Source organism: Spea bombifrons, chromosome 11 (assembly GCF_027358695.1).
Source record: "Spea bombifrons isolate aSpeBom1 chromosome 11, aSpeBom1.2.pri, whole genome shotgun sequence".
NCBI lineage: Eukaryota > Metazoa > Chordata > Amphibia > Anura > Pelobatidae > Spea > Spea bombifrons.
In genome coordinates this window covers 16384466-16400088 of record NC_071097.1, presented here as the reverse complement: position 1 = coordinate 16400088, position 15623 = coordinate 16384466, and the positions used below count along the sequence as shown (strand labels likewise).

The following is a 15623-nucleotide window of genomic DNA, read 5'->3' as shown; positions in this document are numbered from 1 at the left end:
GATAAAGCCATGATAGCTCACTGATTCCTATCAACCTTCAAACCAAGCAATGTTTAAGTAACCAATACTATTTGGTTACTTGCCTAAGGACTAGAACCTAGCCTAATCAGACGGCAGGGTTAGGTATTTTTGCATGCACACATAGTAAGACCACACAAATTATTGCTTTACACCAGGTTCTGAAGTGGTGCACGCTAGCCACCTACATGGGCTAGGATGCACGAGCATGGAATTAAGAGAAGGGTTTCCAACCCTGCTAGGAAACCATCTCCAAGGAGGTTCAGTGATTTCAATTGTTCGATAAGTGAGATAAAAATAAACAATAAACGTGCATTTGACTGTTCCATCACAGGAAGGTACTAGCTATTATGCTATTACTGATATCCAATGGCCCAAAACATTTAATCCTATAGCCACAGAGCATGATTGCCCAGAAATCTCAGAGGATTCCAAGGCTCTGTACAAGTTTTATTCCTTTGTTTGACTTTTCCCAGAGATGTCAGTCAAGAAATCAGCTCTACTTATCTTGTCTAGACTACATCCAAAACAAGCTTACATTACCACTTATTCCCTGATACCGATTTTTTTGTTTGTTTAAAAAAAAAAAAAAAAAAAAAACCAGGCCGGCAGGAGTGGGTTGGTGATTGGTAAATGGTGACATGAATGTAGGTTGGCAGGTTACGACCTACCAAAACATGCTGACAGTAATGAGTCCAAGCAAAAGCATGCATGGCTTAAAGGTGAGTCAGTGAGCAATGCAGTGATTCCACGCTGCCAAAGAGGAGTGCTCACCATTAAATGCACACTGGAGCTTGACTTCCTTTTCTAGACAGACCAGTCAGGAGGGAAGAGTGGGAGAGAGAGAGAGGGGAAGGGGCATGGTAATAAAAAGAACAGACAAGGAAGATCACGTTAGTGAGGCGAGAGTGGGGTAGCCAGTCCCACAAAGAGAAGGAAAACAAGCAAACAGACAAGAAGCAAAGAGTAAACAGAGACCCCCCTCTTTGAGTGGCTTCAAAGCACCTGTCAAAAGTGTTCATGTAAGAAAACATGATCCCCCCCCCCCAAAGTTTGAAAAATAACTGGGTTAGAGAGCAAAGCACTAATTCAAAAAAGGGAACCCGGAATAGATTTATGACACTAACAGGAAGAAGATGCTAGTATATGTGACTCGATAGGCACAATTAATTCACAATACAGATTCAGTCTTCGAACACCATCTAGATATAAACCACAACAAAATAAAGTAATAAAGAAAAAATGAAGTAATAAAGTAATGAACTACACGCTATTAAAAGACGCCTATCTCCCTTGTCACATTCGACGTAGAAGATGTCCTGAATCACACAAAAAAAGGGCATGTAACCGAATAGGAATGCATTATATTTTTACTAGAGTTGTGCATTCATATTCAGGACAACAGAATCAAATACCAAATAAACTAATATGGGGGTGGGTAAACGTACAGGAAGACGAAGAAGCACAGCACAAAGAATCTTCGTGTTAGTCTTCGTAAATATCTCCTGGCTAATCTCCCTGGTCCCTTCCCTCATACAAGTCACTGCCCTGTGCCTACTTTGTCTATGTAGTGTTGCCAGGGTTAACAGGAATGGGAATCCATTGGATCACGCTGGAAGGGAGCTCCTCTAGCATCAACCAATGAAGAGGAGCTGCCCTTTACTGGTTGATACTAGAGGAGGCCCCTGCCGGCGACCAATAGAGTCGCTCTTACGGACCTTTAAAATTTAAATCCAGGAGCTGAAGCCATTGGTCTCCCCGGGCCAAGTTGATCTGAGGTGCACCTTGCCCTTTTCCTCCCAAGCAAATTTGGCCTCAGAGGAACAGGGCTTTTAGTCCTCCTGGTAAAGAGCAGGGCAAGGTGCACCTCAGAGCAACTTGAGACTAATGAGACTAATGGCTTTGGAATCAGGAGTTAAAGGTCCGTAAGAGCTACTCTATTGATCGAGCAGCTGCCCTTCATTGGTTGATCCTAGAAGATGCCAATAGAGTTGCTCTTATAGACCTTTGAAATCCTGGCACTAAAGCTGCTGCGTACTTTTACCGTGTTAACCCTGTATTAACCCCTGCTAGAAAACACGTCGCTCATCACAACAGCCCAAGCCAACAGTAGCCAACTAGAGACTCTCCAGTCCCTGTACAATCAAAGCACTTCATTCCAAACTATGTCCAGAGACTAGGAATGATTGTGCCTGCAGTCTAACACCACTAGGAAAACTACAGGGTGTGCACAATGATGGAAAACCACAGCCTCGAAAGGATAGATTGTGCTCTCAAAAATGAAACATAATTAAAAAAAAATGAACTTTAGCACAAACATACCCCCAATTTTAAAGGAAAAAGGAAACAATTCTATATGTTAAATTCCAGCCATCATTTAATGCATATCATAGCTGCATAATCCCTTTAAAATGTGATCCACTTTGTAAATGCACAGTGAGATTCTACAGACTCCTGAAGCTAAATGCATCCTTAGCAGCTTCAGTGCTGGCTTGGCTGAACAGACCCCAGTGCGTATATGTCAAAAGTCATCCCTCACATGAGGAGAGTGAGACAGTGTCAGAAGAGTACTCACAGAGAACTTTAATATGCATTATTCTGGGGTAGTCAGGTAAATTAGATTGTCCCTTTAACAAAGGAAAGCACACCAATTAGCCAAGCAGTTTCGATTAGGGCCAATCCAATCCATCAATTACAGCTAAACTTCCTACTGCTAATCCCATAAACCTTCTGCTCAGGAAGTGTTTTAAGGACAAATTCAAATAAGTAGTCAGCAGGCTGAGTACTACCCACTTAGCTCACTGATTGTTTTAGTTTTCTTTTTTTTATTATTATTTATTGTATTTTAGTGATTTTTTTTAAATCACAACCTTTTTTTTCCTTTGTTTTGTTTGTCATCATGGGAGAAGAGTGAGAAACATGGTTTCTCACTCTCCTCCTTGCGATTCCCCCTGCACCGATCACACTCTGATCTCTATGCAAGTCCCCACAGACTTGCATAGAGATCACAGTGTCTGTGCCTCATCTGGACAGACCCTGCATGGGATAGCCTGTGCTCCGATGACCTTCCGGGTGATGTCAGCAGCAATCGGGCATTTAAAAATGTAACAGTTTTCCGATGTTTGTCCAGGCTGTCAAACGCTGCAAGAAGGGCAGGACGTACCGGTTTGTCCATAGGGGATTCTTGAGACCAGTACGTCCATAGGAGACTGAAGGGGTTATAAGAACTTTAATCTTTATTTGATTACAATGCTGATAGCCGGTATATAGCTCCTAATGTCTGCACTACCATTTACCCTGTTTAAGTGTTCCGAAAAAAGGTTCAGTTTACTGAACCGATGCTTTAATTATTATACCTACTTTAATCTGTTTTTCGAATATGTCGCTGTCAAACAACATCCCAATGTGTGTTCAGCAACATCTCCTGCGTACAGTGATACCACCCATGCATGGGTTTGTGGGGTTGTTTGGGCATTAAAAGGCCACTTTGGAAAGTGTGCATTTTTTAAACTAGAATTTTGACATGTTGAAAATTCTGCCTCATGTCCTATTCGGGAGATCTTTGAAACCGGTCAGTTTAATTTACCACATCAAATCATATATTTTTGAAAACATACTTAAAGTGCTGGTATTTTACCACCAGCCTTAATTGCAAATGTAGATGCTGACTGTGCAGAAGACACAACTGACCGCAGGTGTACAAGTTGTTGGATCTTTCACCTAGGAGGAGAAACCATAAGCTGGTCTAGTCGAAAGCAAATTATTGTTGTAGTTTCTTTAACTGAAACAGAATATGTAGCAGCAGCATATGCAAGTGATGAAGCAATTTGGATTTGACAGCTTCTTTTATATATGAGGATGGATATGTCTAAATCCATACTAGTTCTAGAAATCAACCAAGGTTGTATGAAGTTGGTTGAAACAGAGAGAATCAACCCCAGAACCAAGCATATTGCTGTGAAGTACCATTTGCTAGAGGAAATGCAAGAGCAAGGCATAATGGAAATACACTATTGTCCAACAGAAGAGATGACTGCCCTCCCCAAACCATTGCCTAAGAAAAGAGATTTGGATCTATAAAAAAAACAAAATATTGTGTAGCGGTGAGCATGCAGACACAATACATATATTTCTGTGATTGCTATATATGAATACAGCAATATGGAACAGTTTTCTAAATTCTATTAAAATGCTGGTCTCTGAGTGGACAGTTATAGAGATATGTACATTAATATTTTTCTGTTTCAACGCTCAGCAAAGTGTATATACACCAAGTGTATACACATTGCAGAAAGCAGATATATTGTGTAATTTGATCACTTGATATGGATAATGGTTCAAAGAGAAACATATACAGAGTAGTTTTATTTTTTCTTTAAATATACTTAAAGTACTAAAACTGCAGGTATTTTTGTTTGCAGTTGCACATCTCTTTGACTGCCAAGGTGGAGCCATGTGATGTAAAAAAAAAATGTGATTCATCAGACCAGGCCACCCTCTTCCATTGCTCCGTGGTCTAGTGGGTCAGCATGGGCACCCTGACTGGTCTGCAACTACGCAGCCCCATCCGCAACAAACTGCGATGCACTGTGTGTTCTGACATCAGAACCAGCATTAACATCTTCAGCAATTTGAGCTACAGTAGGTCATCTGTTTGAGTTCATGACAGGAACACCCCATAAGGGCAGCAGTTTTGGAGATGCTCTGACCCAGTCGTTTAGTGACCACAATTTGTTGCTCAAATCCTTAGGCCCAAAATATTGAGAAATTGATGCTTAATATTATTGGTCTATTGTAAATCATCATATCACCGAGATCCAACTAGTCAGTCCTATGTTGCGTTTTTGATAGAGGCAGCTCTGTTCATATCGGACACTCAGGAACAAGCACTAATTACGTTGTACAAAATCTATAATTCATATGTTCATTTTTCCCCCATAAATGTAAAATCACACCAGCTTGTTTTTTTCAATAATCAATTGCTCAAATATAATTAAAGTTGTTACATACACTGGCCAGATTAACATATTCAGGTTATTTGTGGGGAGAAAAGTCATTTTTTTCAGGATTGCAGCTATTTATTAAAACACTTTAAGTAATTTTCAAGCTTACCTTAACTCCATCGGTCTTCCTGTTCAAAAGACTTCTAGTAGCTGAAATGAGAAACGTGGAAATGACTAGACAGTTAAAATCAATGAAAGCATCAATCTCTTTGAAAACACATGTAGGAAAAATGCCCATATTGTTAATATCCTATTGATTAGTCGAAGATAACAATCATGTTCTTGACATCTAAACAGATAGAAAGGCACCCTTCACGCACAAACGAAACAGAACGCACTTTCCATCTGGCACGCACTTTCCGAGAGGTACGTTACATAATATTCAACAGTAATTGGTAAAGCGTCTGAATAAATACGGACATCACTGTCACTAAAATCAGAGATACTGTTTGGTAGTTTAAACAAAAACAGCGTTTCAATGGTGAGCACTTTAGCAAATGTAGATGGGGACATAATAAGGGCCCTGATTTATAGCTCAGGCCAATTGGCACGTTAGTGCAACCTTAATAATCTTGAGGATAAATCTGCCTGTAACACATAATCGTTGATCAATCACATAAAACTCCAGAATGTCTACCTGCCCAAAAAATAGATATATTTGTGTTCTATCACTGGATATTTCAGTAAGTTCATTGATTACCTTATCATACAATAAAATACAGTAATGCCCACCTGCATGAATTTAAAACATCCTCAATTCTAATAGAACAAATACAAACTCAAGGCACGAGGCACTTTCTCAAACTGCCTCTCGAATTGGACTATAACTAGATAATTCAGATTTATAGAAAAAAAAAACAGTATAATTAATACTGAGTTACGGAGTAACAACAGCAACTATTACTGATACTGATTACTGATACCACAAACATTCCCATATTATGATATGTACCCACACAAATTGTATGAAGGATTCTTTCCATGGGTATTCGTTATTAAAAACAATAGAATCTCAGTTGCGTTTTGTGTTAAAAAAGGCACACTGTAGTTTTTAAAGTGATTAATTTTTTTATAGCTTTTCGTTTTAAATAAAATCCCTCTAGGACGTTAACACTTTAGTCATTCATTAAAATCCCACTCTTGTTTTGTAAATTGTTTAAAAGCAGGATACAAACATTTTAAAAATGGTAGAAAACAACTACCCAATCAGAAACGGGATGCAGGGACATGATGGGAAATGTAACGGAAACAAAAAAGTGAGTGTTGATTTTTTTTTTTAAATGTTAAAATATTACAAGAACAAAAAATAGTCACATGTTAATGAGAAAATTAAGTATTTCTTTAAGTAACAGATATACTTTAAAATACGACTACCACCTGAAGCTTCTTTGTTGCATATCTGCAGATGCAGATCATATGTAAACTCAGGTCATGTGTAAACTGTTAGCGACTTATATGTATTACCTTTTCTAAAGATAATTGGGGAAAAAAAGGAAAACTATTAAATTTATAGTTTAATGATAGCAGTGATTATATGTTGAAATATGGTTCTGCATCCAGTTAGCATATACTTATGTCACGTCTATATATTGCATATATAGCACTGTCTCTCTTGCTGCTTACTTATTTGTGCAGCATTTGTAAAGTAACGATACTCACCCATCTGTGTCGTATCATCGTTTTTCAAATTTAACCAGCTGTTCACTGCAGGGACTACTCATAGAACAACTCTGACACAATTCTAAAATATTCCCCTCTAAACAGAACATAATATTTACAGATACAGTCCATAATCCAGTTTATAGTAAAAAAAAAAAAAATATATATATATATATATATATATACACACACACCCACATATATATATATATTATAATTATATATACACACCTTATATATACATATAGATATATATAAACCGCATATATAAAACACATACCTATACAGGATATATATTTCAGGCTTCACTTCTACCTACTCCACTACTACTGAAACCAGCTTTTTAACACATTTTTTATTGTAATTACTATAATTAATTTTGGTCTTAATTAGCCTCTGATTGTGTATCACAACTCTAGTACTGAACAGTTCAATGTGCAAGGCTACCCCTGATTAATCACTGATTAAGTTACACGCGTCATGGATTAATCCACAAATCATCATGCAATGATACGCAGTTTGAAAGTGACTAAAGGCTGGATCTAGAAAAAATGGTTTGTGATGTCTAAATATCAGAAATGGGTATCAGTCCATTAAGTACCATTATTGGGTTATTTCTCAGAATTGGTTTTAACTAGCTAACACGAGATGCAAATAGCAAAATAGCAATAGCAATACCCTAGCTCCTCTTTTCTGAGAAAACTTTTATTGTGGATTACAATGGTAATCATTAAAATGTAGCTAATTGCAGGCTATTCTTTCGTAGCCCTTGTTCAAGTTAACCCTATAGAACAGCCAAGAAACTGGCATAAGACTTATTTAGAATAAAAATCTGGGCTGTAATTACTCTTCCATCTTAATCCAGATGGAAGTCAGAAACTATATAGACCTGGCCCTCAAAATAAGAACATCCAACTTTCATATCCACGTGTTTTAAGTACAGGCATTTTATTCTTCACTCATCATCGTTTACTGGAGGCAAACTGTGTGAGGCTCAACACTTGTAGCGGCAAAGGGGGCTGAAGAATGTTCAGGCATTCAAAGTATGAAGTATATCAGTTCTGGTATTTTTGACCACTTCAACCGCGTGGCCAATTAAAAAAATGTTGGCACTTTATATGACCAGCATGCACAGGATTAGTAGCAAATTCCTACTATCATACATGGACAAAAGTCCACAATAAAGATTCTGAATTTCCATGCGGTTATTTACTATAAAAAAAATCACCAGGTCCTGCCCCTGAGCATGCAGGCATTCAGCTTGCCGTTTCATCAGAGGCAGGAGAAGTGGAAGGGGAGGAAGGAGCCAAAAGATGGGAGGAGTCAATAGGGAACAAGGGGCTGAAATTCAAGTAGTTGGGGAACGGGTCAACTCATGCCACGTACCTTGCTCAGCCAAGTTGGCAGCACTGGTGGCGGCCACAACGGGGGCGGAGGTCTGCCTGCCAACTGATTGGACAAAATCATTCAGTGGAAGGAGCCGCAACAAAACAATAAAAGCCCAAACAGCAACAAGAAAAAGCAAGATGCAAGTAAAATTAGTGTTGACAAGGAAAAAAAAATCAATGTAAATAACTTTTATTTTTAAGATTAAATACATTAATTTCAGAGCAAAGGACAGGTGGCTGTGGAAAACTTGCAAAGCACAGAAGATGAAGGACATATTCTAGTTATTTACTTTTTTCCTTTTTTTTTTTTTTTTTTACAGGAAGCCTCAAGTAGAGCCTAGAAATCTGAACAGGTATTGAGTTTTCTCCTCCAGTGACTATTAAAATTGAGTTTTTGGTTTTTTTTAAATCCTTTTCTTGCGTTTTAATTGTGTAACAAGTGCATGACAAGATTCAGAACAGATGTAGAAATCATCTTGTAATGATAAAGCATGCAGTAATGAAAAGCCAAGGAAGGAGAAGGTAGACTTTTAGAAGTCACTGCTTTGCATTATTATTATTGTGTACTGTGTTCTATATCCAATTATGTTAACTCTTCTGTGCTGGCAAAGTTCACCTTGGCCTTATCAAGCAACAGAATAAACCAGCAAAATAAATATGTAACAATGAAACATGGAGAGGTTAAGAATGGGGCAGACTGACCATAGTTGGTGGGAGAAATGGTAGATAATAAAATGTATGGGAGGGTTCATAAAAAAAGTGTATTAATCATCCTTAGCACCTCATTTAAATTCTACCAAACCAGTACTTTTATGTCAGTGTCTGGAGGCACAGGAGGAGAATGATGTCAGGCATTTTACACCTTCACAAAGGAAGTAACAATCACTGCTTTTTGATATAGCCATGTAGCTTTTATCAAGCATTTTATACAGAATACTATTAATGAGATCAGGACTTGAGTGTGTCCTTGCATGTAGTGTAAAAATCTAACAATAAGCTGTGTGTAATTTTTATTTACACAAGAATCATACCAATCTTGGTTCACTATGGTAATACAACGTCTGGACACTTATGAGAAGAACTGGAGAAAAATAAGGGGGTCCTTCAGGAGCTAGGGTTTCTGTAGCAGCAGACACCTAGCCAGTTAAATGGTTAAATGCATTTATAAATTTGTTTTAAGTTGCACAATTACTTTTAGAACATCCCAGGAATAACTGGCCAGCTTTATACCCTGCAGAACTTGGCACGGAAAAGGAACGTCCCAAATATAAATCCGGATGTAATGTTCACCAGAACTGATCCCATGATGATTCATTGTGGCAGCAGGAGAATGCCTTCTATAAATGGACATTCGCCTCTCTTACCCTACTAAATACTAAATCACTTCACCATTACCTCTCTTCCCCTTGTGTATTCTCTTCCAGAATACAGGTAAAAAATACCTATTAAATGACTCATGAAAGAGAACAACAACATACTCCAGGTAAACATGGCATGTTCATCATTTGCCATTACTATCCTTTTAAGTCACATTATGGAGACTGACTCTTATACAGGACTATTATTATTATTATTATTATGCTTTCCTTAAACTGCTCTATTTTATTCTGCATGTGGAACATATCCAACATGGATTTGGCTAAAACATTTTATATACAAATAAAATATCTAGATACCAGCCTTCCTTAGCCTTAAATGTTTATTTTATTTACATATAAATGACGATAACTCAGCCTTTGTAATGAGTGTATCAGACATTGCAAGCTTAACAAACCTACATATACATTGGCAGGACCAGTTGAGGTAGCTGCTGATCAGAACTGCTTAAGCTAAGCCTTTTTCTCAGGGTGTCTGATGTGAATGGCTCTACTGAGGTCATTTCACATCATCTCTAAAGGGTTAAAGTCTAGGCTATAACTGGGCCACTGAAAAAGGTGGATCTTTTTTAAACCATTCTGTAGTAGATTTACTTTGATGGTTAGGATCATTGTCCTGCAGCATTATACAACTTCTACAGAGCTTCAGCTGATGGGAAGCCACCTTGACATTATCCTGTATGATACCTTAATAAACGTGAGAATTTATTGTCCTGGCAATGATGGCAAGCTGCCCAGGCCATGAGGCAGCGAAGCAGCCCTAAATCATGATGCTCCCTCCACCATCACCGGGATGATGTTTTCATGTGAGTATGCGCTTTTTAAGCCATACATTGTGGTGAGCGTTCTTTTCTGAAAAATTCAACCTTAGTTTCATCAGACCACAAAACATTTTCCCTGTACCGTCGAGTGTCAGGGTGATGTTTGGTAAACTTGATGAGAACACTACTTCCTCTGTAGTGTCCTGATATGGGCCTCATGCCTGTACAATGGTTTTGCATATTGAAGACTCATGAACAGAGTATAAACATACAGAGATGTTAACCAGTTACAAAGATTCCTTCAAGTTTCTAGCTGTTACTGTAGGGTTCTCTAATCTCTTAATGACCAATGATGTGCCAATTTTATCATGGCACTAAATAAAATTAGAAAGCTAAGATCTTCTTCGCTTAAACAGTGTTGCTGCAATACCTAAAATCTGCAGCAGGGGCCTTCGTGTGCCCTCTTCCCGGGGCATCATGTCTGTCATATATAATATGTCGGCGGACAACTGATTTAAAAGAGCTTAGGAGGCGATCAACATCAAAGCATTGAGCAGCACCGAAAACAAACCCCAGGACGCACTTTCACCCTTCTGGAGAGCAGTCACAAGGGCCACTGCGAGAGATGTTGCCTCTTACAAGATAGTGACACCCATTAAAAAATACATTTCTTGGTAGTTGCTTTCAACAAGTCAATGGAGCCCAACAAACTTGGAAGGGTTATAAGGCCATTTCCAAACAATTTAAAGTCCATCATTCTATCGTAAGAAAGATTATTCAAAACTGAAAAACATTCAAGACAGTTGACAATCTTCCCAGGAAAGCAGGACCCTGCAAAGAGTTACATCTCAGACTCTGCAGGTCTCAGTTAAGTGTTAAGGTTCATGATAGCACAATTAGAAAAAGACTTAAAAAGCTGGCAAGAGAAAGCCTCCTCTTTCTAAAAAGAACACTGCAGAATGGCTTTGGTTTGCAAAGTTGCAGCAGAACAAACCTCAAGATGTAACAATGTCTTGTGGACAGATGAGACCAAAGCGAAAATCAAACACAGCATTTCATCACAAACACCTCATATCCACTGTCAAACATGGTGGTGGAGGGGTGATGATTTGGGCTTGATTTGCAGCCACTGGACCTGGGACCCTCATTGAGTCGACCATGAACTCCTCTATATACCAAAGTATTCTAGTATTTCTAAACTTAGCACAAATAGTCGAATCTATTTAGTAGTTTTTTTTCATTCATTTTTGCAGATGAGTAAAAGCTTTTTCAAATAAAAGTGAGAAAAAGTCATTTTTAACCCCAAAAAAAAATCACCATATTTTAGCATTTTTTTAAATAGTAAATTAGATGATACGATAAAAATAATGGTATCTAAAGAAAGCCCTACTTGTCCTAAAAAAAACAGCAGCACTGAAAAATGTGAAAAGAGCCATTGTCCCAACGAGTACTACAATAAGGGGTTAAGAGAGCTATGCATAAAAAATGCCTGCAGACCTCAAACTAAAGCATCATAAAGACAATTCCTCCCCAATGATTACTTCAAGGTATTACTGCTAAATGTGGTTGAACAAGCTATTGAATCATAAGGTGTACTTAGTTTATCCACACATGGCTTCTCAATTTTGTCTGTATTTTTGTTGAATAAGTCATGACAGTGTAATATCTCATGTATTGTTGTTCATCCGAGGTTGTATTTACCTAATCTGTAGACCTGCTATGGAACAGATGATTGATATTATGCTCTGATATGTAAAACAATACAATTCCAAGAGAGTGTACTTTCTATTTCACACGAACAGGCACCCACATCTCTTAGACTTGCATTTGGATTTGTACACTATAAATTCAAGCAGAAAAAACACAGAGCTTTGTTCTTGCTAGACTAGTGTAACACATTGGACTCTAATAATCATGTATCAAGCGCTTTCAATCATTTCAAGAATCTGAGCCTTTTTCTCCTGCTTAAAGAGTTACAGTCTATGCAAATACCCATTTAAAATATGAGCAAACAGTTCTTTCTATCCATAACAGGGAATTAGAATGATTTCTTATGCATTCAATGTAAAGACACACTAAGAAAGTTTGCATTTTGTGTCTGAAACAAAAGGTAAAGAGAAAGATTGTGAGGAACCATGTAACCATGAGGAAGAATGTAAATTAAAACTGCTCTTAATAACCTCTCACTTCTTTGCTGTTCATCAAGGGTCTGTAGTAACATCATATGCCAATATCAGCAAAGGAGTGACTCATGCAATCCCACTACTTATCAAATCCTGGATGAAAATGTAAGATAAATCTCAGTGTTTAAAAAGGTGCAAACCTTTTTTATTTTTTTATTTTTTTTTAACCCAAATTATTAATTTTATGATTGACCAGGACTAGTAGGAAACCTGAACCATAACACCCGTGCTTGTGATTAAATCAAGGCAAAGTATCCTTCAACATATACAAAATCCATTTGTAGTTTCATTGTCCGCTGCACTGGTTAACTAACTTACAAACACGGATTGGAGTCCTAACAAAAGTTGTAAGTATAAAACACTGCCTTTAATAATAAAGTCCACTAAAATAGATAATTGAAACAATACTCAAGATAAATACCGTATTTGCTCAATTATAAGACAAGGTTTTTTTTTATAATCAGACCTCAAAATTAGGTCTGACTACAAGACTAAGATCCAGATCGCCAGCAGCGCTGCAGGGGACCTGGATCCTCCTGTCTGGCAACCGGTGGATGTCTGCATGATGCACGCAGACAACCTCCGCTGCCCCAGGAGAAGCACCGGCAAGCAGCAGCGGAGGTTGTCTATGCGCATCGTGCAAGCGTTCCCCAGCTGCCAGAGAGAAGGATCCCCCGCAGCTCTGCAGGAGACCTGGATGCTTCTCTCTGGCAGCCGGTGAACGTCTGCGTGCAACCTCCGCTGCTACCAGACATTTTCGCCGGGGCTTCTATGAATGAGCACAGGCGTGACATGACCTTCTGGTGCTAAGTCATAGATGCCTGGCAGAAGTCCCGGGTAGCAGTGGAGATTGTCTGCGCGCATCACACGGACATCCACCGGCTGTCCCCACTTGACACCAGGGATTCTGGAGCCTGGGGGGGGGGGCAAGTCAAGATATGCAAGTTGGGGGGCATATAGGGGGGTATAAAGGATATCAGGGGGGCAGATTGGTAAATAAGGGGATTTCAGGCATATTTGGCTGGCAGAATGGTAAATAAGGGGGTATAAGGCATATTAGCGAGGCAGAGTGGCAAATAGGGAGGGGTATAAGACATATCTTGAGGTCAGAGTCGAATATAGGGGGCAAAGTGGCATATCAGGGAGGCAGAGTGGCAAGCCCTGGGGCAGATGTGCATAACTGGGGGCAGGTTGGCAAAGAAACCTTTTAATATTCATATTTTGGGGGCTCGTCTTATAATCAGGGTCGTCTTATAATCAAACAAATACGGTAGATGATGGCATTGAAAAGGTTAAAATGTTCACTGGCAAGTATAAATAGTGTATCAAAACAAACTACATGAGGGCTAAACCACATGTAGCTAGAGACAATAAGTTAAGTGTAGAGATTGGCATTTCTACACTCTGTCTGTAAATAAATCAGGTGGTAATCCATTCAGGTTAAAAAATAAATAAATCGCCAGCGATTCATAAAAAGCAGGGCTGCAATGCAGACACACCCTCCCAAGGGGAAGGGGGGAGACGGCGTGCCTGCAGCTACACCGCTTAGTGTGAGCTAAGTCCAGTAAATACACGGGTCACATTAGGCATGACCTCAATGACAATTATTCTAATACTTCATACAGTCAATGGCATAACTAGAAACCACAGGGCCCTGGTGTGAAAATTGTCCTGGGGCCCCCAATCAACTTGTATGTCTCCATCTCACCGCACGTGCACGCTCACACATACACATGCACGCTCGCACACACGTACACATGCACGCTCGCACACACGTACACATGCACGTACACGTGCATGCTCACACACTAACATTTGTAACGTGAACTTCAGATGAGGAATCCAGTATGCAGAAAAAAGCAACAATAGTAGATATATAGATGTATACTATCTAATAGAATGGTCAATCAAGCCAGGTCAGGAATGGAGAATTCAGCGTAGTCAGGAACAGACAAATATCAGCAACAGAGTAGAATAGAATAGTCAAACAAGCCGGGTCAGGAATGGAGAATTCAGCGTGGTCAGGAACAATCAAAGTCAGCAACAAGTAAAGTAATATAACTACTGCAGGAGTAGCAGCTCAGCCAGAACAACAACTCAGCAGTGAATGAGAGCCAGTGCTCAGTTTTTAAGCTTGCTGCGCTCCCAAGCCCTGCCCCAGCCAATGATGTAGCGATGTGCACGTCACGTCGTCTTCAAAGAGGTGTGGAGTAAAAAGGGGGCCCGGCGCGCGTGTGTATCGCCCACCCTTTGGAGAGGAGGCATCAGGGAAAGAAAACCACGAGTACCCGCTGGACGCGGGCACTCAGAAGTACCGCACCAAGGAAGACCAAGACTGGATACCGGAGAAGGTTCTCGGCTGCGTTGCGGTTTGGGACCTACCCGTCCTGGATCGTGAAACACATGTACATATGCATGCTCACACACACACGTACATATGCACACTCACACACACACGTACATATGCATACTTAAATACAAACACATATGCATACATCCCTCCCACCCCGCTTACCTCTCACTGCTCCTGCAGCTTGCTGTCCAACTGCTCTCACACTGCGTGACCCCGATACGTTCCTGCCTCCGCGTGTTTGTTCAAAATAGTTTAGAAAGTGCCCTACCGGCCTATATCCATGCAGTCCAGATCAGAAGGGCCCTTTCTAAACTATTTTGAACTGGCATGGGGAGACAGGAACAAGGGGGTCACATCAGACCCCCTAGAGACACGGACCCCATCACAGCTGCGACCCCTGTAGTTACGCCAGTGCATACAGTGCGGCCGATGTGCATTTCACCGATCTGCCTTTGTCAGGGGCATATTGCCCTGATGAAGCCGAGGAGTCTTGTATACGTATACATTTCATTCTCAGGCATTTTTCTTGTTTCAAACGACACTTACCTGAAAAGTTTCGGGAAACCAACATAGTTGTGAGAATTGCACCCTGAAAAAAAATGACATTGTTAAATCAGGTATACTTATTGTAATACTGCAGCAGGGGTGGGTTGTCTTGCAATATGCAATGAGCGATCAGAGATTCAAAATTAAGATATCCCTCTTCCATGATATTTTTGAGAGTCCTCCTTGATACCCAAATCTTCATGTCCCTCTTTTCTAGCAGTGCAATATTTTTTTAGTGCGTCAATAGAACACTAGCATATACAATGTGCATTTATAGGAGACTTTCACATTTATTTTCATACAAATGCTTTTTCATTATGAATTTTACTGCTTAGT

At 39.5% G+C, this 15623-nt stretch overlaps 2 protein-coding genes across 14 annotated transcripts in view; one reads left to right on the top strand and one right to left on the bottom strand.

Annotated features, from left to right (window-relative positions):
- The window catches only part of NDUFV1 (NADH:ubiquinone oxidoreductase core subunit V1), a 587185-nt gene that overhangs the window by 228081 nt on the left and 343481 nt on the right, over positions 1-15623 (top strand). The gene's annotated exons all lie outside the window — the stretch shown is intronic.
- Positions 1-15623, bottom strand: part of CAMK2G (calcium/calmodulin dependent protein kinase II gamma) — a 125271-nt gene that overhangs the window by 21161 nt on the left and 88487 nt on the right. For 4 of the 13 annotated variants that reach the window (XM_053450567.1, XM_053450564.1, XM_053450573.1 and 1 more), the window contains exons 12-14: positions 15288-15330; positions 8067-8129; positions 5131-5171 (exon numbers count right to left, since the gene is read on the bottom strand). In XM_053450567.1, the coding sequence (XP_053306542.1) occupies positions 5131-5171; positions 8067-8129; positions 15288-15330 (147 nt within the window). Of the gene's footprint in view, positions 1-792; positions 826-5130; positions 5172-8066; positions 8130-15287; positions 15331-15623 lie in introns of all 13 variants that reach the window. The other 9 variants (XM_053450570.1, XM_053450566.1, XM_053450574.1 and 6 more) reach the window with 3 other exon arrangements.